We start from the raw sequence: 25,651 nt of genomic DNA, 5'->3' as shown, positions 1-25,651 counted from the left end.
GACTTTGAAGGGAACAGGCACTAGTCGCAGTGGCAGAGCGAGAGTTAGCATGGGAGGGAGGTGGGAAGGAAGAGGAGAAAAGGAAAGTCTTGAAATGTTTCCAAAACTTAAGAATATCCAGCTGAAGTCTGAGGGGGAGGGAAACCGTTCCAGAGGGAGGAGCCAACCGAGGAAAGGGATCTACCTCCCACTCTCTGCTTGGAGAAACATTTGACCTGCAGAGAGTTGGACCCAGAGCATCGAAGGACCCTGGCCGGGAGGTATTTAGGGAGGGAAAGCTGGATGTAAAGAGGTCCCAGGCCCCAGACAGCCTTGTGATTGATGCAAAGGGTCTTGCATCTGATCCTTGAGGTCAGCGGGAGTCAGTGGAGAGAGTTTAGGGCTGGAGAGATGCAGTCTCTGGGCTTCAGTCCAAAGATACGTCTCACAGTCCTATTCTGGATTAGTATTTATTTTATTTTATTTTATTTTATTTCTTTGTTTGTAAGGCGCTGTACTTAGGAGACCCCCGGCCGGCCCATATAGCCAAGGCTTGCTCCGAGAGTACTTTAAGACGAGATAGCTGCACCTTGAGATGGATGGGGCTGCAGATTTATTACTCCAACACCAATCAAGAAGGACAACTCAATGGTTTGGCAAAGGGAGTCTGTTTAATTACAAGTATAAAAAACAGGGAGTCATGGCAATCAGCAGTGATGCGATTGTCTGTCTCGCTTCAAGTCCAATGAACTTCATAAAAAACACATCATTTATACTACAAATTTGTCATAAGTGATGTGTAACACTCATAAGTTGGCACCATCCCCATGCATACATTTCCACTTTACTTAGCAGCACACAGAATGGTCAGCCAGGTGCAGGGTGCCCCCTCAGCTACCCTGCCTTCCTCAAATTAAGGTTACAATCAATCATCACTTCAACAACAATGTGTCAATTATGTTACTGTGGTTGGCCTCGAAACTGCATCTTCTGTGTGGGAAAGTTCTGATATCTCTTCCTGGGCGGATGCCAAGTGTAGGTGTGAACTCGTGCTTCTCCTCACTCAGATGGTCACGTGATGCAGATACCATGAATTTGCCTAGTTTCACTCGATTTGTGCATTTAATTCTCATTGGGCTTGCCACCTGCCTATGCTTCCATATCTTGACCTTTCAAAGACAGGATATTCTGTTCTTAAGTTTCAATTAGATGTAGCTACTGTTCGTTCCTCTATTGATATGACCTTGGCTCTCTTGGCATGAGTTGCATATGCTGAGTTTCGATTCAGCCGTCTCTTCAAATTTTGCTAGAATATGAATCTTGTCTTGTTTGGCCTCTAGTAACCTGAGTTGATTCTCCTTTTCTTGTAAAGTGGAATCACACTTATAATAATGTGCTTCGTTTTGAGGTAGATTATGAACAATGGCACTTGCCGTGCTATTCTTCGACTTAGCACAGCAAGCCGTACTGTTTTCTTATCTTTCTTGTGGTTTCAAGCATATGTACAGGCGTTAGCTGGTTGAATATCATCATCTTGCTTAACTCTCTTACGCTTTGATAGCTTTCTATTACTTTATGCTCACGATCTCTTTTCTCATGGTGTTTCGTCTCCTTGTGTCATTCTTGGTTCGTCATTTGTTCTATCTGTGAGTTCGTCCGGGCTCTCGTGACGTCACCATTCGTCTTCCATTAAGACCTTTTTATTTTCTTCCGGGACGGTACTTAGGCAATCTTCATTTCGTCTCATTTGTTGGTAGGGATTGCTCAATGGATACCTTCCTGTCCATGGTTGTCTGGTTATTGGTACTTCAAGAGGTGTTGCTCTTCTGATGGGTACTGGGCAGAGTGCTACTGCGGCTCACTGCTCGTTTATTTGCTCATCATATGTCACATATTTTGGTGTGAATGTTCCTGGCACTACAAAATGGGCGATGGAGTGCGGGTTTTATTTGGGACCTCCTCTACACTCCCCCCTCTGGGCAATTCATCAACCACTTTCACCTCCTCCTTTGGATGCAATTCACTCGATTCTTCTATATTTATCTTCACTCCATCGCCTGGGTTCATTCCTTCTTCATCTTCTGGATCTATACATGATGGTTTGAAGAAGTGTCTCTTTAGAGTCCATATTTTTATTACTCCTTTCAGGCTTCCTGATGTCCTTACATGTTCGTCTTTATTCTATGTCATTAGTTGACATTGTCCATTTGGGCTACAGTAAACCTATCCTCCCACATAGTTTCTGTGCTTCCTGGGATAGAGAAACTTTGTACCTTCTGGCACGTGCCTGCTGGCCTTCACAATGTCTCTTATTTCTTCATCAGTCAGGTCTTTGGGCTTCCATTCTGGCTTGACATCATTCATGATCTTCATCCCTATGGCTTTCTTCGCAGTTTTCTGGCATTGCGAGATTATTATCTTGATAACACAAAATCCTAGTAATATCATCACTAGCAGGGCTCCTAGAAACTTGAATATGTCTGCCATCCATTGTGGGATTCAAGAGAATAGTGATCAAAATCAGCTGTCATCATCAGCTTTGTTAGTTTTGTCGATCATCTGGTTCTGTAACTTCGTCAGCATACCTATGGCTTCTGTTAAGGTTCCATTTTCCTCGTCGTGAGAAGGTATAAATGTGCAACATGATTCTCCTATGTTTGCACAAACTCCTCCATTCTTGGCTGTGATCATGTTAATCACATATCTGTTCTGGAGAGTCATCAGTCGGATGGCTCTTAACTCTTCCTTTATTGCATTGAATCATTTTATTGTGGTGTTGATTGTCTGCAGTAACTCCCATCTGGGTATCTGTAACCATTTAGTATTTGCTCCAACTTGGAATCTTGGCATGAAAATTGTTGCAAACACTGATGAGGTGAGGCTGAACACCCTGTGTTCATATGGGAATGCATCAAAAGCTTCTTCTAATTTAGCAGAGAAGTAATTCTCTCTTTTCATATGAGTTATCAGTTCCACATATCTCTTCTTCCTCAGGTGAGCATCTGCTTTTGGGAAACTGTCAATATTCAGGTCACTTTTTCGGGATCACCAATGCTGGAACGTGGAGGTTCACTATCGTGCATATGCCTCCCCAGTCTCTTGGCAGTCTGATGTATGCTTTGGATCCCCACACCCAATAATGATCCATAATCACTGCAGTTCCATGTACCATTCCTGTAGCATCAAAAACTCGTCCACAGTTCTGATTCTCTGCCATCTTCCTTGTGCCATTGTTTCTGAAACAGTACTTTGGGCTTTCTAGTGGCACTATCTGTAAGGGTCCTCCTCTGTCTTCGACCCATGTAAGTTGTTTTGCAAGTTTTGGCCATAATAGCTTGCATCCATTTCACACTATGTACATGGTTGGCTCGTAGTGACCGAAGACCATCCATGCTCGGCATATCACTACTCATTTCTCCCATCCCTCTAGTGAATGCACTGTTCCCCAAGTTTGCTTTTGGCCTCGATTCTTCCATTTCTGAGCTTCTTCTGGAGTTTTCCTTGGACATTTAGCTTCTGGTTTGCTTCTCTTCTGATCTCTGCTCCTTTAATGCCAGGCTTCTCATATCTGATCACAATGTGTTTCGTCTTTCCATTGTTTCTTGTCTTTATGTCCTGGACATAATTGTCTTCATTTGGATCAGTTGCTTCAGTTGCCCATTTCAGAACGGCATCACTACCCATGAACTGGCCTCTGGTCTTGTACATTGCTAGGTGCGACATACAGTGTGCTGTCTGGACATCGATTTCTACAGCTACGAAGATCTTGGACTTCCCCATGCTGTATGGTAGGAGTGTGCAAACAAAACATTCCCCTTCTGAACTTCGTCTTCCAACTTCTTTCATGTGCTGCTACCAAATGTTGTTTCCCAGATGTGCTGTGCTGTCCAGGTAGTCGTTTAGTTCATTGTCATCTCCATGCATACTTCTCTTGATTCTTAATGTTTTCCTGTAGTTGGCTATGACTATATCCCTTAATGAATTTGTATGGCTTTTCCTTGCTGGAGGATTCTCAGGGATCCTGGTCCATGGTGCGGGCCTCCTCATCTGCGCCATTTGAGTGGACGAGAGCCTGATAGCTCTTTCCCTCTCCTCATACATCTTTATCCTGCTGGTTACAAATGCCCATGCCAACCGGCCTGACACTGGTCTGGTGTATGGTTGTATTGTAGAACTGGTACTCTTCCCTTGCGTTGGAATGTATATGCTTGGTAATACAGTCTCTGCGATTTTGTTCTTCAGTTCCTCTTGTAGTTCCCTTGCTCTGGCGATGTGCAGAACTAATGAGTCTACTATCAGTTGTCTCTGTGCAGAGAGTTTCTCAGTGTTGGTTCTTGTTTTCTTAAGAGTTTCTGATATAACTGCTTCTGTTGGTTTTTGCTTTAATTCTTGTTTTCTCACAACATCTGCTGTGGAGTTTGTTATGGCAGGCAGTCTCTTCCTCTCTGCTGCTTTGGTTTATGTTTCTGCAGTCCTTGATACTAGGCCTGTTTCGTGTGCATTCAGTGTTTGTGTGCGTGTAGTTGTCAGTGATGTTACTTCATTCACCCCTTGCTGACCCTGTCTTCGGCTTTTCTTTTCGTTCGTTACCATAAGTGTGTGTGTATCATTGCTAATTACATCCATTTCAGGGTCATTCACTCCACCATCAGATCCTCTAGGGACTAGAATGACTATGTAAGGTCTGGGTGCTTTTGTGGGTTTCATGCGTTCATCATTAGGTGGGTGCACTGAAATTGAAATTTTATAATGAATATGATGCATTGGTACATTATGCCCCTGTAGGTCAGGCAAAGCATTTTCTTCCAGAGAAGCGGGGGTGCCTCTCTTCTTGTGGGAGGACCAGATTGCTGCTCTGAACCCCCATCTCGATCATTCAACAAATGTCAGTGTTTATTGTTTCTGTGTTTTAAGAGTGTCTGGTACTCCACAAGTGTCCCCCCTCTCGCGGGTTACAAATTGTCTCTTTTATCAGGATACAGTCCCTTTGCTAGACTATGGGAAAAATCAGAAATAAAATAACATTTTAGTGAGTCCCTTTACTGTGCATGTTCAAAATAGGTGAGCTCCCAATCCACTCCTCGGATTTGCATAAGTCCTGAGGACATAGTGTACGTTGATCAGTATGAAGGATTAGGGACAAAAATAACAACAAATATGACACGTGGAGTTCTTGGCACCGCTTCCTTGATCTGTCCCTTGGTGGAAGGCTCTTAGAATCTCCTCAGATAGCTCCTCTGATGGTTAGAAAGTTCCACTTGGAGTATGATTCTGTGTAAGAGCATTCCCATCTGCACAATATTAGCTGGGTCTCTGATGAAAGTGAGGACGTCAACTTTGATTGGTCTCCCCACTAGCTCTGGAAAGTCAGTGACTAGGCGAAAGAGAACATTATGGGCAGGTCTGGTGTCTTCTGGTGACAGGGATATCCGTCCTGTCCTGATGGGGTTCAGGATTATATGTTTTCTCCTAAATGTGAACAATGTCTGCACTGTCTGGTCACATGGAGAGCAACGAGAATTATGATTTTATTTAAAAGATGGCTTAAATGTTCTGTATTTGCTGGGTCCTGAGGAATGTGAGTGTATCTGTTGTTCTCCCAATAAGAGTTGGACAGTCTTCGATTATGCGAAAGAACAGTGTGTTGATGAGCTCATCTATTTCCGCCTGTGTTGGGAACATTTGATTCTTTCTCACTGTACTCAGGGAGTAGGAGAAATTGTTCGTCAATGACAGTGAGGAGTTGTCTTATTGTCTTTTCGTTTTCGTAATCTTGTAGAAAGTCAGTGGCACTGTTGGGCCACCCTACCAATGACGGGTTTGATATCTTAGCACTAGATGAAAATAGGTTAGTATATCCTTTGTGATATCTCTACTGTGGGACACCATACGTGATTCTGAATATTGTCTTAGTATTAAATGAATTGGGCTACTGTATTTGCTTCCAATGTACGTGTCCTGAGTCAAAATTTGGCATACTCTTTTCTCAAGGCTTAAGTGTGTCTCAGTCCAAAGTTCAAATTCATCAGACTGTGTTGTGGCTTGTGTGTGCAATTTTCCTCTTCACCCTGCAACAGGGTGTCTGATTTTTATGTTCTTATCCTCTTTTTTGCTTAGAGGAAGTGTTCAATTTAAGCCACAATTTGCAAAAAGTTCTTTGTCTGGCTGGTCATGCATCCTTCTTCCGCGTCATGGATCACGTCTGCACGTGCTGCGGTTCTTCCCCGTCGCTCGTCAATTCCTCTCGCTGGGGTGCAGTCAGGGGCCCTTCTCCGATGTAGGGTTTTATATCGCCGAGAAAAATAATCCAAGCTCTCCTGCCTTGTAGTTTTACTTCGGATGGAGTGCAGTCCTCCACTGTAAAAGGACCATTGAACCTTACCTCGTCCCACCTTTTCCTCTTCTGTTGACTGGGCATCACATCTAGTTCTATCTCGGGGTGTCAGAGGAGTTCTCATTCTTCTTCCTGTGGCTATCTCATGTGGCGTAAGATGATGGTCGGACCCAGGTTGGTTCTGAAGTGCACACAGTGCCAGTGGAAGGTAGGGCAACCATCCCTTCTTTAGAGTAAGCTTCAACTTGGCTATCCTTTCCTTTAACAAGCTGTTGAGCTTCTCACAGATCCCATTACCTTATGGATGATATGCGGACAAGAACTTGTGCTCGAACACTGCATTGACAGCATGAGGGCCATTATCTGACCTCATGACCTCGGACACCCCCCACCTGGGAAACACTTCTCTCACAAAACAATTGGCCGCACAGGTAGAGTCTGGGTATGTACATGGACCTGCCTCAATCCATCTAGAGAATGGACACACCACAACAATTAAGTATCTGTACCAGTTACATACTTGAATCATGTCGATGTAATTGACATGTAAGTGCTGAAAAGGCCCATTTAGCCTCGGGATGACTCCTCTCATTATTTTTAATGTGTGCCCAGCTGTGGATTGCTGGCAAATTATACAGTTCACTATTAAGAATGCAACGTGCTCAGCTAAATTTGGTGTGAACCAGTCTTCAGCGAGCGTTGCTGCTAGATTCTCTTTTGTCATGTGCGCCGGGTAATATAACTGCTCAAGCGCTATTTTTAATAGGGCTACAGCCATTACTGGTTTACCAGTGCTGTCTTCTCACCACAAGCTGTCAGAGGGGTTTAAAGAACACCCTCAACGTCTCCACAGGTTATTCTCTTCCTGTGGTGCCTCCCCGTTTGAAGTTCCATTAGCTGTGTTTGCCCCAAATTACTGTAACTTTCAGGTGCAGTTCGTGTAACCATCATTCGCTCGTTGGCATGGATAACTTCCACTTCCATGATGGTTTCGCTTTTGGATGCCATACGCTTGGCTTCCGTGTCTGCTGCTTGATACCCGCGTGAGATAAAAATCTGTCCCCTTCGTGTGGGCGCACATTTCACAACCGCTATTCCCACTGGGAGCCACAGTGCCTTGATCAGCCTGTCCACCAAGGATGCGTGCTGCACCGGTGTGCTGTCTGCTTGGAGGTAGCCCCTCCTTTTCTATCGCGCTAAGCCTGCGTGCACTGTTGACGTCACATAGGCGCAGTCACTGAACACCGTTACTTCCTGGTCTGCATGATTCTCAATGGCGAGTATTAACGCCAATAATTCTGCAGCTTGTGCTGAAAAAAGAGATGATATTCGTGCACTAAGAAGCACTCGAAACTCTCCATTCGTTGTGTGTTTTATCACAGCAACACCTATGTAACTTTGGCCGTCATTTTGGTCGATCCGCGAAGACCCGTCAATAAAGGCCATCTCTCCTTCTGCCAAGGCATTTTCTTTCACCCTGGGGATTTCATCATAGAAGTCTTCATAATTTGCGCAGTCATTTGTGGGCTCTCCTTCATTGACCGGCTCTGCTATGAACATAGCTGGGTTCACGATCTTACATCGGACTATTTAAATCGATGGATTTGATATGATCACTTCATAAGCAGAAGCTCTCTGAGATGTCAATGTACCCTTTGGTTTCTCTAGAATGGCAAATAGCGAGTGCTTGACGTACAACGTCATTGAGCATCCCATTGCAATGGTTGTAGCCTTCTCTATGACGAACGCTGCGGTAGCTAAACTTTGTTCGCACGGGAAATGACCCTTCATAACTGGGTCCAAGTTCCCACTATAGTATGCCAGGGGCTTGTACCCCAACGTGGTTCTCTGTGTGAGTACTGCCGTCATAAGGCTGCCATTTGTGTGTGAAAACAGGTAGAATTCCTTTGCATAATTGGGGATCCCTAAAACTGGTGCTGTGCAAATGGCTCTTTTGAGTTCAGCAAACTCTTTGGGGTCACTTTCTTTCCCTCATGTGAGATCAGTGGCCTTTGTACAGCACTTCTTGTTGACAATATTGTAACTTTTCTTTGTCAACTTTATATCCTTTCTCAGCCAGTACAGTCAATAGCTGAACAGAATCGTGCCTGCATTGTTCTTCTGTGGTGCTGCAAATTAAGATGTCATCTACATATTGCAGGACAACACTTTCTAGTGCAATATTGCTCAAGGCCATCTGCAGGACTCTGTTGAAAATAGAAGGAGACTCACAGTATCCCTGTGGCAGCCTCGTGCTTTTCAGACGTATTTGTCTGAACGTGAATGACGTCTGATCTTGTGAGTCACGGCGCAACGGGATTGAGAAAAATGCATTTTTCAGGTCAATCACTGTGAAATATTTTGCTTCAACAGGTATATTACATAAAATTGTAGATGGGTTCGGGAAAAGAGGGAACTCGGCCTCAACAATATTGTTTATTGGCCTCAGATCTTGAATTAGCCTCCATGACCCCCCGTTCCTTCGGAACTGCCCAGTAAAACCACCCAAGAAAACTATAGGAGCAGCAGTCGAAAGCCATTTAGAACCTGACTCGGGAAACGATCAAGCCCGGCAAGTGTAGAGGTCCGCTTGCGAGCCTAAAGAAGGACACTCTGACTTCGCATTTTACCATACCCATGGTCCTTGTAGATCCAGAGCAACCATCACGCATGCACGCGGTAAAGGCGTACGTTGATAGTGGAGCCATAGGAAACTATTTGGACTGTGAATTGGCTTCCAGGATGAATCTATCTCTCATCCGAAAGACCACTGCCGATGTCGTCACCACAGTGGATGGAACGGAAATTGTCTCTGTGCCCGTAACTCATTCCACTGCAGAAATGACATTGCTGGGTCAAGATGGGCACCAAGAGGTTATTGTGTTTGATTTGATCAAGGCCCCACAGTTCCAACTAATACTGGGAATACCTTGGTTAGAAAAACATAATCCCTGCATTGATTGGCGAGAGAAGAGACTAACCTTCCCAGAATGTGCTCACACCTGCTACTCTAAGAAAACTCAAAACTCAGTCCTGGCCCCAGTAATCCCAGCTGCCACGCAATTACCTGCTGAATACCAAGACTTTCAGGATGTCTTCCAAAAGGAACAGGCAAACACTTAACCACCTCACAGATCGTATGATTGTCAAATAGATCTTGTACCGGGAGCACAACCACCTTGCAGCAGAATCTATGCCCTTACGGAACCCGAAAATCTCCACTTGCGCCAGTACCTTGACCAGTACCTTGCTAATGGTTTCATTCGCCCGTCCAAGTCCCCTGCATCTTCAGCTTTGTTCTTCGTACCAAAAAAGGAAGGCGACCTTAGAACATGCATAGACTACCGCGCTCTGAATCAGATAACCATCAAGAATCGATACCCACTGCCTTTGATCCCAGAACTACTAGACCAGGTGAAGGACGCTCGTATATACACTAAACTAGACCTTCGGGGGGCATATCATCTGGTAAGTGTCAAAGAGGGAGATGAATGGAAGACTGCTTTTCGCACCAAGTACGGATTATTTGAGTACCAGGTGATGCCTTTCGGACTATGCAATGCACCAGCAGCCTTCCAATTCTTCATGAATGATGTCCTCCGAGAGCTTATCGACGTTTGTGTGGTCGTTTACATCGACGACATCTTAGTATACTCTTTATCAGAATCTGAGCATGTAAAACACGTCCGAGCAGTCCTAGAGAAGTTACGCCAGCATAAACTATATGCTAAACTGGAAAAGTGCGTCTTTCACACTACGGAAGTGGAATTCCTTGGATTTATTCTGACCCTGAGAGGAATCAGGATGGATACACGCAAGGTGGACGCAATTTTTAATTGGCCTTCTCCAACTTCAGTCAAAGGCATCCAAAGCATGCTTGGCTTTGCCAATTTCTACCGCAGGTTTATCCCGGACTTCTCACACATTGTGCATCCCATTACTACGCTATTGTGAAAGAATAAACGCTTTGTGTGGACAGAGGAAGCTGAAAACGCCTTCCAAGAGTTAAAAGCAAAATTCACATCTGCACCTGTATTAAGACACCCGCGCCCTGAGCTTCCATACATAGTAGAAACGGATGCATCCAGTTCAGCCATGGGAGCAGTGCTCTCCCAAAGGGATCCCGAAACTAACCAGCTTCATCCAGTGGCATTCTGGTCAAGGAAGTTTTCGGCTCCCGATTTAAACTATACCATTACCAAGAAGGAGCTGTTAACCATCACGTCCGCCTTCAAGGCTTGGCGGCACTATCTGCTGGGTGCCAGATATACCATCACGGTCGTCACTGATCACCGAAACTTGCAATAACTAAAGACAGCTAAGGCCCAATCTTCGCGTCAACTCCGTTGGGCATTATTCTTCGCCGAGTTTAATTTTGTAATAACCTATCGACCAGGTTGTAAAAATGGTAAAGCAGACGCCTTGTCCCGAATTGGAATGGGAGTAACAGAAATAGCCTTAGAACCTGTACCCATAATTCCCGAACAAAGGATCCTTGGCCTGACGTCCATACATTCACTGGAGGACATTCAAGAAAAGATCCACCAGCTCTTTGATTCAGTTGCCTTACAGGACTGGGCCAAGAAAGGTCCAGAGTATTCTGTCACCGATGATTTACTTTATTACCAAGGCCGGCTATTTCTGCCACAAAAGGAACTACAAGAACTTGTCATTTCCCGGTACCATGATACCTTACTGGAAGGACATCCTGGTATTGCAAAAACTGAAGCCAAAATTAAGAAACAATTCTGGTGGCCCACGTGGCGCAAAGACATTAAATTGTTTGTCATGTCTTGTGGCATTTGCGCCCAAAATAAAAGTCAAAAGAAAAGACCTGCTGGACTATTGCAACCTTTGGATATCCCACCCACTCCTTGGCATACCTTGTCATTAGGCTTTATAACAGATCTACCCCCGTGCAATGGCTTTAACACCATTTTAGTTATTGTGGACCTTTTTTCCAAAATCCCCCACTTTATTCCTTTAAAAGGGATACCTTCAGCTTTAGTCCTGGCCAAAGAGTTCCTTGAAAACATTGTTCGCCTACACGGCTTTCCATCCGTGTTGATTTCGGACCGGGGCAGTCAATTCATTTCGCATTTTTGGAGAAAATGTTGCCAACTGGCGCAGATAGATGTTAGGCTTTCCACCAGTCACCACCCTCAGACCGACGGTCAAACAGAGAGGACCAACCAGACTCTTGAGCAGTACTTGCGTTGTATGCTACATCAGTCTGAGGGCTCTTGGAAAGACATTCTTTGGATTGCCGAGTATGCGTACAATAATTCCGTACACTCGGGAACTGGGCAAAGTCCTTTTTTTACCATCTATGGACACCATCCTTGAACCGCAGACCTTGATTCGCCCCAATGCTTGGAGATGCCTGCGGTGGACCATCTCCACGCTGTTATTACACAAGCCTTTAAAGAAGCAACTGCACATTTGCGAAAGGCCAAGGAAAAATACAAGAAAGATGCGGATCTGCACAGGAGTGAAGCACCGCAATACCAGATAGGGGACCAAGTATGGTTGGCCACTAAGCACATCCCACTCAAGGGAACACGGACCTTTAACCCTAGGTATTTAGGACCTTGCTCCATCAAGGCCATCATTAACCCGGTGGCTGTCAAGTTGGACCTACCTGCTCATATGCGGATTCATCCCGTTTTTCACGTATCCCTTTTGAAGCCAGTACAACCGGAACAAGACTAACCAAACCTCTGGACCCCATCCTCATAGACGGAGAGCCCGAATTTGAGGTTAAGAGCATCTTGGACTCAAAAAAAGTGAGATCAAAACTCTTTTATCTAATCGACTGGAAAGGCTCCGGTCCTCAGGAAAGGTCTTGGGAACCTAGTGACCACGTGCATGCACCTCAATTAGTGAAGAGGTTCCACCGAGAATTTCCTAACAAACCAAGGCCAGGGGGAAGAACGACTTTAGGAGGGGCCTTGAGGGGGAGTGCTGTCATGATGCCTGCCCCCAGGAAGCCAGACCAGGCCCAGCAACCCCGGAAGCAGGCATCATGCAATTTGAAGCATGCCCAAAAACCCCAGTTAGGGGCTGTTTGGGTGCAGTCCTGGTGCCTATGGTGCCAGGCTCATAAGGATAAAGTCAGTCCTGGCGCCATGGGCGCCAGGCTCATTACAGAAAACGTACCTAATGCAGACCATGCTGCATACTCACCTGGTGCAGACCATGCTGCACAAAGCCACAAGCCAAATGGGACTTAGGAGGGACTATTTTACCTAAGGGACTACTTTTTTCTCGGGTGGGGGCTGTGGAAGAATACTTACCTGGGACTTCTTCCTAGGCTATTTAAACCACGCCCGGACAGCCACACGTGCTTCGCGTTATTCTGCATTCAGCAGCGTAATGCTCACTGTGCCTCCAGCATCTTCCAGTCTTCAGCCACGCCCGCTTCAGTCCTGGACCACCTGGAAACGAAAAGAAAGAAGGAGAAGAGGTTCAAACTTGAAACCTTACCTGAATTCTTGATCCATCGCGCCGTCGATCTTGAAGAAGGAGTCATCGCACGCGCATCGTCACGCACCTCGCAGCACCGCGCTGCACTCACCATCCAGTGCAGCTTTTCCTCACTCCATCGCAGACTCTGCATTTCCACACCGCTCTCCGATATCTAAGGGGACAAGAAAAGCCAGGTGAGCACGGGAATGCAAAAGGGCAATACAAACTACCCCCAAAGACTTACCGGATTACCACGGGGGGTACTCACCTCATCTCGGGTCGGCGCAGTTAACTCTGCCTCACCGCCGCACCCCACCCCCTAAGGGGAAACCACTATAGACTTACCTGACTCTCACTAACTGCCCTTTGGACTCTTCATGGTGGCTAAGTTGGCAACCTACAAGGAATCGGAAAGAGTGAAGATCAGACATTTGAACTCTTACAAACTATTGGATCCTAGAGTCAATACTGGAACTCACCAATTCCTCCACACCAGTGAAGTAACTGGTCGTCTACGCGCCCCTGCGCTCAATGCAGGATGGAGAGCCCACCTTTCTAAACCATCAGAAAGATATTCATACGAGCCGACAAACAAAGTAAGTGGGGGTGTCCAGTCAGTCATCTCGGCTCTACGTGGCACCACGCCGGTCCAGATCGACGTCCCCGTGGGAACCAGGTGAGCGTAACAGGTTTTGAGGTGCTTCCAGAACCGGAGATGGTTCTCCTCAAGTTTCAGGGAGGCAGGAAGGCTGTTCCAGAGGGAGGCCCCTGATGCGGAGGGAGATCTACCCCCAACTCGTTGCTTGGAGAAGCAGCTGACCCTGAGGGAGTTGGAGGCGGATGAGCGAAGAGCTCGAGAAGGAAGATATTTAGGAAGAGAGAGTTGAAGGTATTTTGGCCTCAGGCCCCAGAAGGCCTTGTGAACAATGCAGAGGGTTTTGAACGTAATCCTCGTATCCACTGGGAGCCAGTGTAGCGATTTCAGTCCTGGAGAGATACGGTCCCTGGACTTGAGGCCAAGGACAAGTCTCGCAGTCCTGTTCTGAATGAGATGCAGAGGGCGGACAGTAGAAGCAGGCAGATTTAGAAAGAGGCTGTTGCAGTAGTCCAGCTTAGAGAGAACCAGGGCTCGGGAGACAGTGAGCTTCTGGGGGGAGGAGAGGAAAGGAAGAATACCTCTGAGGAGGTGCAGTTGGTAGTGTGACTTCTTAGAAACGTCAGATATGTGAGGAGAGAAGGAAAGGGTGGATTCGAATAGGAGGCTAATTCATGCTTCAAGCATTACCCATTGCCAAGCCAACTTAAGTGTTCTACTTAAAAGCATCTTTTCTTTATCTTTTCCCTGTAGCAATGAATTTGGCACATAGGTGGCACAAGAGCCACCAAAGAGCGCCAAAATCAATAATTATCTAGCCTTCTTCCATGCTACCATATATACTATTTTGCTCAGTGAGATGAAACGGGAGGATAGCTCAGCTGCAACGTGCTCGCATTGGAAGCAAGACGACACAGAGCAACACAGGTTCGAATCCCAGGTCTGTGCTTAGAAAACTCAGGGTATTAAGCGTCTTATAAATAACTAATCATAATCAAACGTTTTAGGATTGGGAATTTTTAGTGAAAGGCATTTTTGATTTAACAAGATAAATGCTTTGAGGATGTACTTTTTTGTTTGAGTTTTGAATTATGAATCTGTTTTTCATAACGCGCTTAATGCCAGAGACCAGTCTCTGAGCGCAGACCCGGGATTTGAACCTGTGGTGCTTGGCATTGTCTCGCTCCACATTATCCTTGCTGCCCGGTAAGCCAATAGGATGTGCTTTATTGTATGTGAGATTTATTTTATTTCTGTGAGCTCTACTTTGCTTTAGGAGATGTGAGTAATGTTACTTTTGCAAAGTGGGCCTTACTTTTGATGTGGTGTCCTTTGATTATATTGAAACCCATCACTTGACGTTTGTGGAATGAAGTTTTGCTGTTCCTGGTGCCGAGCCGTCTTGGGCCTTGTGTGCTGATGAAAGGCTATTGTTTTGTACCCGCAGTGCGCACCCCTGCCCCTCAGATCTTAAGCAGCAACGTGAGCGATGGTCAGCTGACACTGAACTGGGAAACGCCGCTGACGCTGCTGGAAGGCCACATGACCTACGAGATCCGGTATGCTGAGCGGGGCACCTCAGACTGGAAGGTAAAGCAGAGCTCGCTGCTCGTTTAGCTGATGGCGGGAAATACGGCAGGAAGAGCCCAACCCCTAGCGTTTGCCTGGTGCAGGGTCTTTTGAATACCCGTTGCGTGATGCAATGCTAGGCCTAGGAAGGCATGGTCACCCGGGTTACCAGGCCTAGCAGTGGCTCAGCCGCAGAAACTACTTTGATAAACATTGTATGCGTACGCGGTGATGTGCGGTGAACATTAATAGTGGCCATCGTTACAATGGATCCCTATGGAGTCTGCCTGCTCTTATCATGTGCTGAAAAGCAGGTCAAGTCTGCAAGGACCCCTGCCCCTCTGTCCGCATTGAGATACTGATCCCAGGAGCCGTTCAGATTCCCTGCAGAGAGTGGGAAACCACATGAAACAAATTTACAGCCATGGGTCGCATTACAAGTATGGCGCTGCCGGAAAAATTTGTGGTAATGGAATTGCTGCCACTTTTTCCACATGCCATACTACGAATATGGCCCTGTAGTGGGAGATGTAGCCCCAGCTTCATGATGGAGTTAAATCCTCCTACTTTGCACCATAAAAATCCAATGGACTCTCAGAAAATGGGGATTAACTGCACCGCCGCCACTTGTGATCCGGCTGTAATTCTGTCAGACCAAGTGGCGGTAACAGTGACTCCACTGGGCAGTATTTCCGGTGGATTTACTACCAGAATACCGCCAAACTCGTAATGAGGCCCATATGGTGATCGCTTTGTGCGGGAAAACCTAAGAGTAGCATAAATACATCAAAATCCACAGAAAGTTTGCTTGAATGAGTTTTTCATGCATCCATGCCATTTTCCCCAATAGTAAAAAAAGGGCCTTGCCTCAGCTGCAGTGCACTGTGCACCTGCATGCACACCACACAGACGCATGCACACACACATTACAGTAAACACTCGTATGCAACGTGTGCGAAATGTGAGCTCTTAATACATAATCACATACACAAAAAACAGACGTGCATTCAAACACAAGTGCACCTCCGCCAATGCCCTCGGATGCCACTACACCCACGGGCAATGGATCGATTGAATACTCATGTGCTCTGGGGCCCAACTCAGAAGGATGAGAAGAAGGAGTTTGTGTAACGTCGGTTTCTTGAGCCCCAGTTATTGGCTGGCAGCTTCTTGATCACAGAATGTACTCCAGCCAAATTAGAGGCGCACCATCACATGATCCACGAAGCAAGCGACCGCTTCGTTTGCTCTCTGCACAGCTGATCGGCCGAAGAACAGCTGGTTCAGAAACATTTACGAAGCGCGGGCCAGTCCAAAATGGCCGGCGCGACTTGGGCCCACGACGAGGCTCGACCCAGTTGCTAAGCTACCAGCCTGCATTTTACCCAGCAAGCACCACCGGTAGGCGGAAGCCGTCGGAGGAAGGCCAGGAGAAAGGCCCTGTTTGCCTCCTGTTCGCTGATGGGCGCTGCAAGCTGGTGATTTCTACACGCCCATATTCAAAGGCCGCTTATTGAGAGCTAAATGAGCTTGGGTCCTAGATTTTCCATCGGATGCGGATCTCTGGTGCCTACCACCTGCGCCAGGAGTCTTGTTGGGGTAAGTTCCCTACCACGCCCAGCTGATCCCGCTATCCGCGCACCATGTGCTGTTGACTCTTCTGAACTTGCACGCACTTTTCAAGTGACTTACCCGGCCGTACTTACTGCAGCCTTTCTATTCACCCACGCTAATCATGTTGTAATTTCCATGTGCTGCATTTACCGCTACCAAAATGTGATACTCTTCCTTGGTCATCTCAGCCGTGTAAGCACTGCATGACCTTACTTCCTATTAAGTTCAGCCCCCCTATGCACTGCCTTCACTCTTAGTTACTCTGCTGAGCCTGAACTTTACGCGTTGGTCAACGTAGCACTAGTATGTATTGCTAGATATTCATCGCCATTATGCCATACTCGATTGTCTGAATAGTCATCGCCGATCACTCTAGCATTTGCACGTACCAAATAGGCATTTTTAAACACCATGCCTCCTTTGTTGCTGGGCTTTAAGGTTTATGGTAACCATCCGACACTCACTGCCACGATATGCCCAAATCACCATAAACCCAACACAAAGTTACACCCAGGACCTACTGCCTGCATTATTATGCCAAGCTGTCAGCCCCCCACTGCGTCACCCTCTACCCACCAGCTCCCCACATTACATTGTGCGACACTATTATTAATTATGTATTGCACATGGATTATCTACCTACTGTACTCTTTACCTAACTTCATCACCCTTAGGTGCGCCCATCTGCACTCGCATCACCTCGTTTCATTGTTTACCTTTCTGGCCTCAATCTCACTACAACCTGTATCCACTATGGCCTCGCACCTTAGTCCAGCTACCACAACTACTTCAACCCTATCGTGCTCACCTCCATCTTGCAACACAATATTGCACAATCCATACCTAAATGAGCCAGTCTTGTGGCTACAACACTTCACCACCAAACCCACCCCGAACCAACCATGCCATACGCTCATCGGGAATGCCAGGCTTTGCTCTCGCTTCCACTACTCCTCAAACACACATCTCTCATCACGGAACGGCATCTCTCCTCACGATTATACTTCATCCTTGGCTAACACTGCCAGGTCCAAATTCACCACAGATGAACCCTCACCACTACGCTTACTCAGTTGCCTATCCCCAAGCCGACGGAGCAAACCTTGTGCCACTCCAGTCCGGAACCAAAGATTAGCAACCAGATGTCACCACTGGTCCTACCACCTGAACACAGACATCAGGGACAATTCGGCCAACTTAACCCACACCCCAGATACCCCACTATCGGTTGAAGCCTCCCCAGCCAACACTCCCAAGACCCAAGCTAAACTCAAAGGGGCACTCATTAACGCCCGCTCTGTTTCCGCTCACGCGCTAGACATCGCTGACTTCATTGTGACTGAAAACCTTGACTTTCTGGCTATTACAGAAACCTGGTTACATGCGGCATCTGGCCCTGCCCTGACCCTCTCCATTCCTGATAACTACTCCATCATCAGGTGTGATAGGGACACCAATCAAACTAAGGGGGGTGGATTAGCATTTATATTCAACAGCTCTCTGAACCTAAGAGTCGCTAACAGTCATCAGCTGCCCTCTGCTAAACTACTCTCGATCAAACTCCCAATCTCACCTAATCACACCGCCTCAGTGCACCTCATCTATCGGCCACCTGGTCCTACGTCCACATTCGTAGAAGATATCTCTTCTATCCTAGCATCCAGCACCAAGCCTAAATCCCAAATTATCATTCTTGGTGACCTTAATCTAGGCTATTTGGACACGAATGACACTAAAGCCGGTGACCTAGCCAATGTACTATCTGACTTTGGCTTCACCCAGCATGTCAACGTACCTACCCATATGAAAGGACGTACACTGGATTGGGTTTCTGACATGAATTGTGCACTAAACTTAATCTTGGTGCTATCATGTGCATGGTCCGACCATCACAAAATAACATTTTCCATCAATTCTTGCCCATCTATGGATAAACCTTGTACGGCGCCACCCACACTTACTCGTAACAAGAAGGATATCACAACTGAGAAACTACTCCCACTCATCCTATCACTATTACATTCGGTCTCCACAACCTGTGCTGACCCTACCGTTCTGGTGGACACCTACAATCGAGCTTTGTTAAAAGCCTTGGATTCCATTGCCCCACTTAAACAGCACAAAGAAAAATCACGCAACCATCTCAACCCCTGGTTCACCCCACTTCTACGAGAACTTCGCAAAGATAAACGTAAAGCTGAGTCTCTCTGGAGAAACTCACCTACGCCAGTAAATAAAATTAACCTTCTATCCATCACCCTCTCTTACAAAGAAGCCATACTAGCGGCAAAAAAAGAAGTCTATAACAACAGGATCGCACAAGCTCAATCCAATACTAAGGAACTCTTTAGAATTCTGAAGGAATTAGAGTCCCCAGCCGCCCCCATTAACACCTGTACCCCTGACACTGAATGGTGCGCCAACATACAAAAAGCATTACTCAACAAAATCACGACACTCCAAGCTAAAATTAACACTAAAAAAACCCATCTCCATGACTCAGCAGGGAACCCCCAACCCTCCAACATCTCATCCCCCATTCATCCATTCAAACCTTTTAGCTTCTCACCGCTTACCACTAGGGAAGTGGAAATTATCATCAAGAAGCTAAAACCTTCTAATTGTCAAGGCGACGCCTGCCCAGCACCAATCATAAAGGAAGCAGCGCCTGAGCTCGCTCCCTTTATAACCTCCTTCATCAACTCCTCTTTTAAATCTGGCATAGTACCAAATAACCTCAAGGATGCTTGGGTAATCCCCTTAATCAAAAAACCTAACTTAGACCCTAGTAATCCCACCAACTATAGGCCCATCACCACGGTACCTTACCTCCTAAAAATCCTGGACCGTGCTGCATATCTCCAAATTAAAGATTATCTTGACAAAAATAACTTATTAGGACTCAGGCAATCTGGTTTCCGACCGAGACACGGCACTGAGACAGCTCTATTAGATCTAAAAACACAAATTGAGGATCTAAAAGACAAGGGCAAACAAGCGCTCTTACTCCTCTTAGATCTATCCGCCGCCTTCGATCTGGTGGACCACCAAATCCTTTGCCAGCATCTCAAAACGGCCGCCCACTTCTCTGATGCAGCCACCTCTTGGATAAGCTCATTCCTTGCCAACAGATCCATGAGAGTCTTCTCACCTCTTGCCGCGGCTGACCCAGCGCATGTCCCTTGCGGAGTCCCACGCGTATCACCTACGCTCTACAATGTCTTTACTAAACCACTCTTTGATATTCTTGACCATCTGGGTGTCACCTACACAAATTATGCGGATGACACCCAGATACTCATCCCTATCACTGGTGACTATGTAACTGACGTCAAAGCTCTCAATGCAGTCTACTCCGTCATCCAGGCGTGGATTGCCCACCACGGTCTCTGCCTAAACGATGAGAAAACTGAGCTACTCATCCTAGGTTCTCAATCCAAACTTGCAAAACTTGACAGCAAATATGATGCCTTCATCATTGATGGTAACATTATCAAGGTCACCAAGGTCACTAAAACACTCAGTATTTATCTAGACGCGACCCTCTCTCTCACTAGACAAACCAACTCAGTAGTTTCAGCATCTGCGCACACGTGCAATTTAATCACTGCTTGCCGCCCCTTCTTATCTATGGACAATTGCTTGATCCTTGCCAGAACTCTCATCTTATCCAAAATGGATTACTGCAATGCCCTTTACCTGGGAACTAGTCAAAAAAACATGGACAAACTTCAGGTAACCCAGAATAACGCCATCAGGGCTGCTCTTAACATACCTAGGCGCACCCACATCTCCTCCATTAGACGCAACTTACGATGGCTCCCCATTTCACGGCGCATTGCCCTCAAAACACTGGTTCTTAATTACAAAGCACAGAACAACGCTGCACCGGCCTACCTGTCAGAGCGCTTCACACAACACACAGCCCACAGACCTCTAAGATCTGCACAAGCTAATACACTCATCATTCCTAGCTTCAGGCTCCAGACTGCCAGAGACTCGAGCTTCCCAGTCCTGGCAGCTAAGCTCTGGAACTCACTACCCAATGATGTCAGGAATATCCCCTCCCTTCAATCCTTCAAAAATAGAGCAAAACAATGTCTTTATGAGCAAGACGAAGCTTCAGCCTCCTTTTTGTAAACACTCACTGCATGCTGTACCAATCCTATCACCTCTGTATATATTGGGACGACTAACTACCTTGTAAATATATGTATATTTCTTTGCCCTCTGTATATTTATACTTTGTAATATGTAACTGCCTTCCTGTAACTGCCTTTCTGTAACTTCTCATTGTAACCCTTCCAAACATGCGCCCTGATGCCTGTGGGCAGGCTGCGCAATATAAATAAATAAATACAAATACAAATACAGACCTCTTAGATCTTACGTCCTCTTGACCTGCTATGATGTGGCATTTATAACGCGCCTGTACACAAGTGTTTCCAGGCACTTCAGAAGAGGAACTCATAAACCGCCCAGCCACGACTAAGTTCAAATTGTTTAGGCAGGATTGGTGTGAGACTGTTGATATGCTTACTTGCTTTTCCAGCTATACAGAGTATGCACAGGAGTCCATTACAAAAGGAGCCCTTCCCAAGTACCTCCAGCTTTTCCCAGGCATTAAGGCTTGTACTATGTATTTACACTTTCATCTCAACCAGCTACCTACTTTGGGGTGTATTAGCCAGTGAACAAAGCTGCAACAACAAACCTCAACGTGCCGTGCATGTGGGTGTCTAACTAGGAGACCTTGAGGCAAACCTCAAAATGCCGCACATGTGGGTGTCTCACTACTCTGGAGACCTTGAGGCAAACCTCAACGTGCTGCAAATGTGAGTGTCTCACTACTCCAGAGACCTTGAGGCAAATGTCAACGTGCTGCGCATGTGAGTGTCTCACTAGGAGACCTTGAGGCAAACATCAACGTGCCGCGCATGTGGGTGTCTCACTACTCTGGGTACCTTGAGACAAACCTCAATGTGCCGCTCATGTGGGTGTCTCACTAGGAGACCTTGAGGCAACCCTCAACATGCTGCACATGTGGGTGTCTCACTACTCTGGAGACCTTGAGGCAAACCTCAACGTGCGGCACATGTGAGTGTCTCACTATTCCAGAGACCTTGAGGCAAACATCAACGTGCCGCGCATGTGGGTGTCTCACTACTCTGGGGACCTTGACACAAACCTGAACGTGCCACGCATGTGGGTGTCTCACTAGGAGATCTTCAGGCAAACCTCAATGTGCTGCACACGTGAGTGTCTCACTACTCCAGAGACCGTGAGGCAAACCTCAATGTGCCGCGCATGTGAGTGTCTCACTAGGAGACCTTGAGGCAAACATCAACATGCCTTGCATGTGGATGTCTCACTACTCTGGGGACCTTGACGCAAACCTGAATGTGCCGCGCATGTGGGTGTCTCACTAGGAGACCTTGAGGCAAACATCAACATGTGGCGCATGTGGGTGTCTCACTACTCTGGGTACCTTGACGCAAACCTCAATGTGCCGCACATGTGGGTGTCTCACTAGGAGACCTTGAGGCAAACCTCAACATGCCGCACATGTGGGTGTCTCACTACTCTGGAGACCTTGAGGCAAACCTCAACGTGCTGCACATGTGAGTGTTTCACTACTCTGCAGACCTTGAGGCAAACCTCAACGTGCTGCAAATGTGAGTGTCTCACTACTCCAGAGACCTTGAGGCAAACCTCAACGTGCCACGCATGTGGGTGTCTCACTAGGAGACCTTGAGGCAAACATCAACGTGTCTTGCATGTGGGTGTCTCACTACTCTGGGGACCTTGACGCAAACCTGAATGTGCCGCGCATGTGGGTGTCTCACTAGGAGACCTTGAGGCAACCCTCAACATGCTGCACATGTGGGTGTCTCACTACTCTGGAGACCTTGAGGCAAACCTCAACGTGCTGCACATGTGAGTGTCTCACTACTCCAGAGACCTTAAGGCAAACCTCAACGTGCTGCGCATGTGAGTGTCTCACTAGGAGACCTTGAGGCAAACATCAACGTGCCGCGCATGTGGGTGTCTCACTACTCTGGGTACCTTGAGACAAACCTCAATGTGCCGCTCATGTGGGTGTCTCACTAGGAGACCTTGAGGCAACCCTCAACATGCTGCACATGTGGGTGTCTCACTACTCTGGAGACCTTGAGGCAAACCTCAACGTGCTGCACATGTGAGTGTCTCACTACTCCAGCGACCTTAAGGCAAACCTCAACGTGCTGCGCATGTGAGTGTCTCACTAGGAGACCTTGAGGCAAACATCAACGTGCCGCGCATGTGGGTGTCTCACTACTCTGGGTACCTTGAGACAAACCTCAATGTGCCGCTCATGTGGGTGTCTCACTAGGAGACCTTGAGGCAACCCTCAACATGCTGCACATGTGGGTGTCTCACTACTCTGGAGACCTTGAGGCAAACCTCAACGTGCGGCACATGTGAGTGTCTCACTACTCCAGAGACCTTGAGGCAAACATCAATGTGCCGCGCATGTGGGTGTCTCACTACTCTGGGGACCTTGACACAAACCTGAACGTGCCACGCATGTGGGTGTCTCACTAGGAGACCTTGAGGCAAACATCAACGTGCCGCGCATGTGGGTGTCTCACTACTCTGGAGACCTTGAGGCAAACCTCAACGTGCTGTCCATGTGGGCGTCTCACTACTCCAGAGACCTTCAGGCAAAGGTCAACGTGCTATGCATGTGGGTGACTCACTACTCCGGAGACATTGAGGCAAACCTCTATGTGCCGCGCATGTGGGTGTCTCACTAGGAGACCTTCAGGCAAACCTAAAAATGCCACTCATGTGGGTGTCTCACTACTCTGGAGACCTTGAGGCAAACCTCAACGTGCTGCACATGTGAGTGTCTCACTACTCCAGAGACCTGGAGGCAAATGTCAACGTGCTACGCATGTGGGTGTCTGACTACTCCGGAGACCTTGAGGCAAACCTCAATGTACTGCGCATGTGAGGGTCTCCCTAGGAGACCTTGAGGCAAACCTCAATGTGCTACACATGTGGGCGTCTCACTACTCCGGAGACCTTGAGGCAAACCTCAATGTGCTGCCCATGTGGGCGTCTCACTACTCCGGAGACCTTGAGAGAAACCTTGACATGCCCTGCATGTGGGTGTCTCACTACTCCGGAGACCTTGAGACACTTGGTCACTCTCTGTCCTGCTCCGGCGAGCATCAGAAGCTTATACTTCCAGGAGCTAGCCTCGAATAGTTCAGACTTTTTGGGGGACTTGCTCTGGTCACGTTTTACGTGGGGCAAAAAAACCCCATTGATCCTTGACCTATATTGATTTCTTCTAGCTGTTTTCATGAATTTGTTTTTTATTGCTTTTATTGCTTTTTTATGTACATTGTTTAGTTGGTTTTGTGTTTGTTTAATTTTAATTTTCACATTATTGCCATCAACTGTTTAATAATGTGTATATATAATATTATAAGTGAAAGGTTTTACAATTTTCTTTTTTTGTAATCCATAACACAATATATAAAACATTTTTTTAAATGACTTGTTTTCACTTGTGCTGACCTCTAACCTCTCACCTTTGCACTGTGTGTTTTATGCATCTCTTCATTGTGCAGATCTTACGCGTTCATAATCCAGTGAGCAGCGCCTCTCTGGACCTTCGCTTTGGAACGCATTATTGGGTACAGATCCGAGCGAAGCCGAATGGAAAGCTGTTTTGGGGGTTCTGGAGCGCCTGGTCCGAAGCTCTGCCCGTGAGCCTGCCTTCTTTCCGTGGTGAGTCCTGCAGCCGAGCCCTGGGGTGCCCCATGATGAGCCCCTGTTGGCAGCTGTGCTGTGGGCTATGCTAAGGCGCCGTGCATGCTGGTGAAATGCACTAATGGCGCCAAGAGCAGCGCATTTCTAGGCGCACCCCTCAAAGAAACCCCCTTCCAAAATAATCACGCACCATGCCCAGGTTACTCTGACACCTTGCCACAACATGCCCAGCAGTCATGGAAGAGAGCTAGACATGTTACCTGCATGTACCATGTGACGCTCTGTCCAGCTCCTCTGAGGGCATCATGCCCACCCCTGCCCCATGTTCAGGCTTCATATTGATTTATCTGTATGATGCATGTAAGGGCCACATTCAGAGGTACGTGTGCTTCACAGCGCGCTGGCAGGAAAGGGACGCGACAGAAACACAAGAAGGAATAGTGAACATTGGCCGATACAATAGGGAGAACACAGCGTAGGTTGGCATGGTTGGATGGAGGATGGAGTGGTTGGATGGAGGATGACATTGTTGATGGAGGATGGGATGGTTGCATGGAGGATGGCATGGTTGGGTGGAGAATGGTGGGGTTGCATGGAGGATGGCATCGTTGCATGGAGGATGGAGTGGTTGGATGGAGGATGGCATGGTTGCATGGAGGATGGCAAGGTTGGATGGATATGGCATGATTGCATGGAGGATGGCATGGTTGGATGGAGGATGGCATTGTTTGATGGAGGGTGGCGGGTTGGATGGATGATGGCATAATTGCATTGAGGATGTCATGGTTGATGGAGGAAGGCGTGGTTGGATGGATGATGGCATGATTGCATGGAGGATGGTGGGGTTGGATTGAGGATGGCATGGTTGATTGGATCATGGCGTGGTTGAATGGAGAATAGAATGGTTGGATGGAGGATGTCATGGTTGCATGGAGGATGGCATGATTGGATGGAGATGGCATGATTGCATGAAGGATGGAATGGTTGGACGAACGATGGCATGGTTGGATGAGGATGGCATGGTTGCATGGAGGATGGCATGGTTGGATGGAGGATGACAGGGTTGGATGAGGATGGCATGGTTGCATGGAGGATGGCATGGTTGGATGTAGGATGCCGGGGTTGGATGGAGGATGGCATAATTGCATGGAGGTTGGCATGGTTGGATGAGGATGGCATGGCTGCATGGAGGATGGCATGGTTGGATGGAGAATGGCAGGGTTGGATGAGGATTGAATGGTTGCATGGAGGATGGCATTGTTGGATGGAGGATGGTAGGGTTTGGATAGGGGATGGCGGGGCTGAATAGAGGATGACATGATTGCATG

At 47.1% G+C, this 25,651-nt stretch overlaps 1 protein-coding gene across 1 annotated transcript in view; it reads left to right on the top strand.

Annotated features, from left to right (window-relative positions):
- MPL (MPL proto-oncogene, thrombopoietin receptor) overlaps positions 1 to 25,651 on the top strand; it is a 301,040-nt gene that overhangs the window by 181,580 nt on the left and 93,809 nt on the right. Inside the window, exons 8-9 of the mRNA XM_069642442.1 lie at positions 14,824 to 14,966; positions 24,182 to 24,341. Of these exons, the coding sequence (XP_069498543.1) occupies positions 14,824 to 14,966; positions 24,182 to 24,341 (303 nt within the window). The remainder of the gene's footprint in view (positions 1 to 14,823; positions 14,967 to 24,181; positions 24,342 to 25,651) is intronic.

Source organism: Ambystoma mexicanum, chromosome 1q (assembly GCF_040938575.1).
Source record: "Ambystoma mexicanum isolate Mex_15411 chromosome 1q, UKY_AmexF1_1, whole genome shotgun sequence".
NCBI lineage: Eukaryota > Metazoa > Chordata > Amphibia > Caudata > Ambystomatidae > Ambystoma > Ambystoma mexicanum.
Note: the sequence above shows the minus strand (reverse complement) of the source record. Positions and strands in the feature narration are given on the sequence as shown.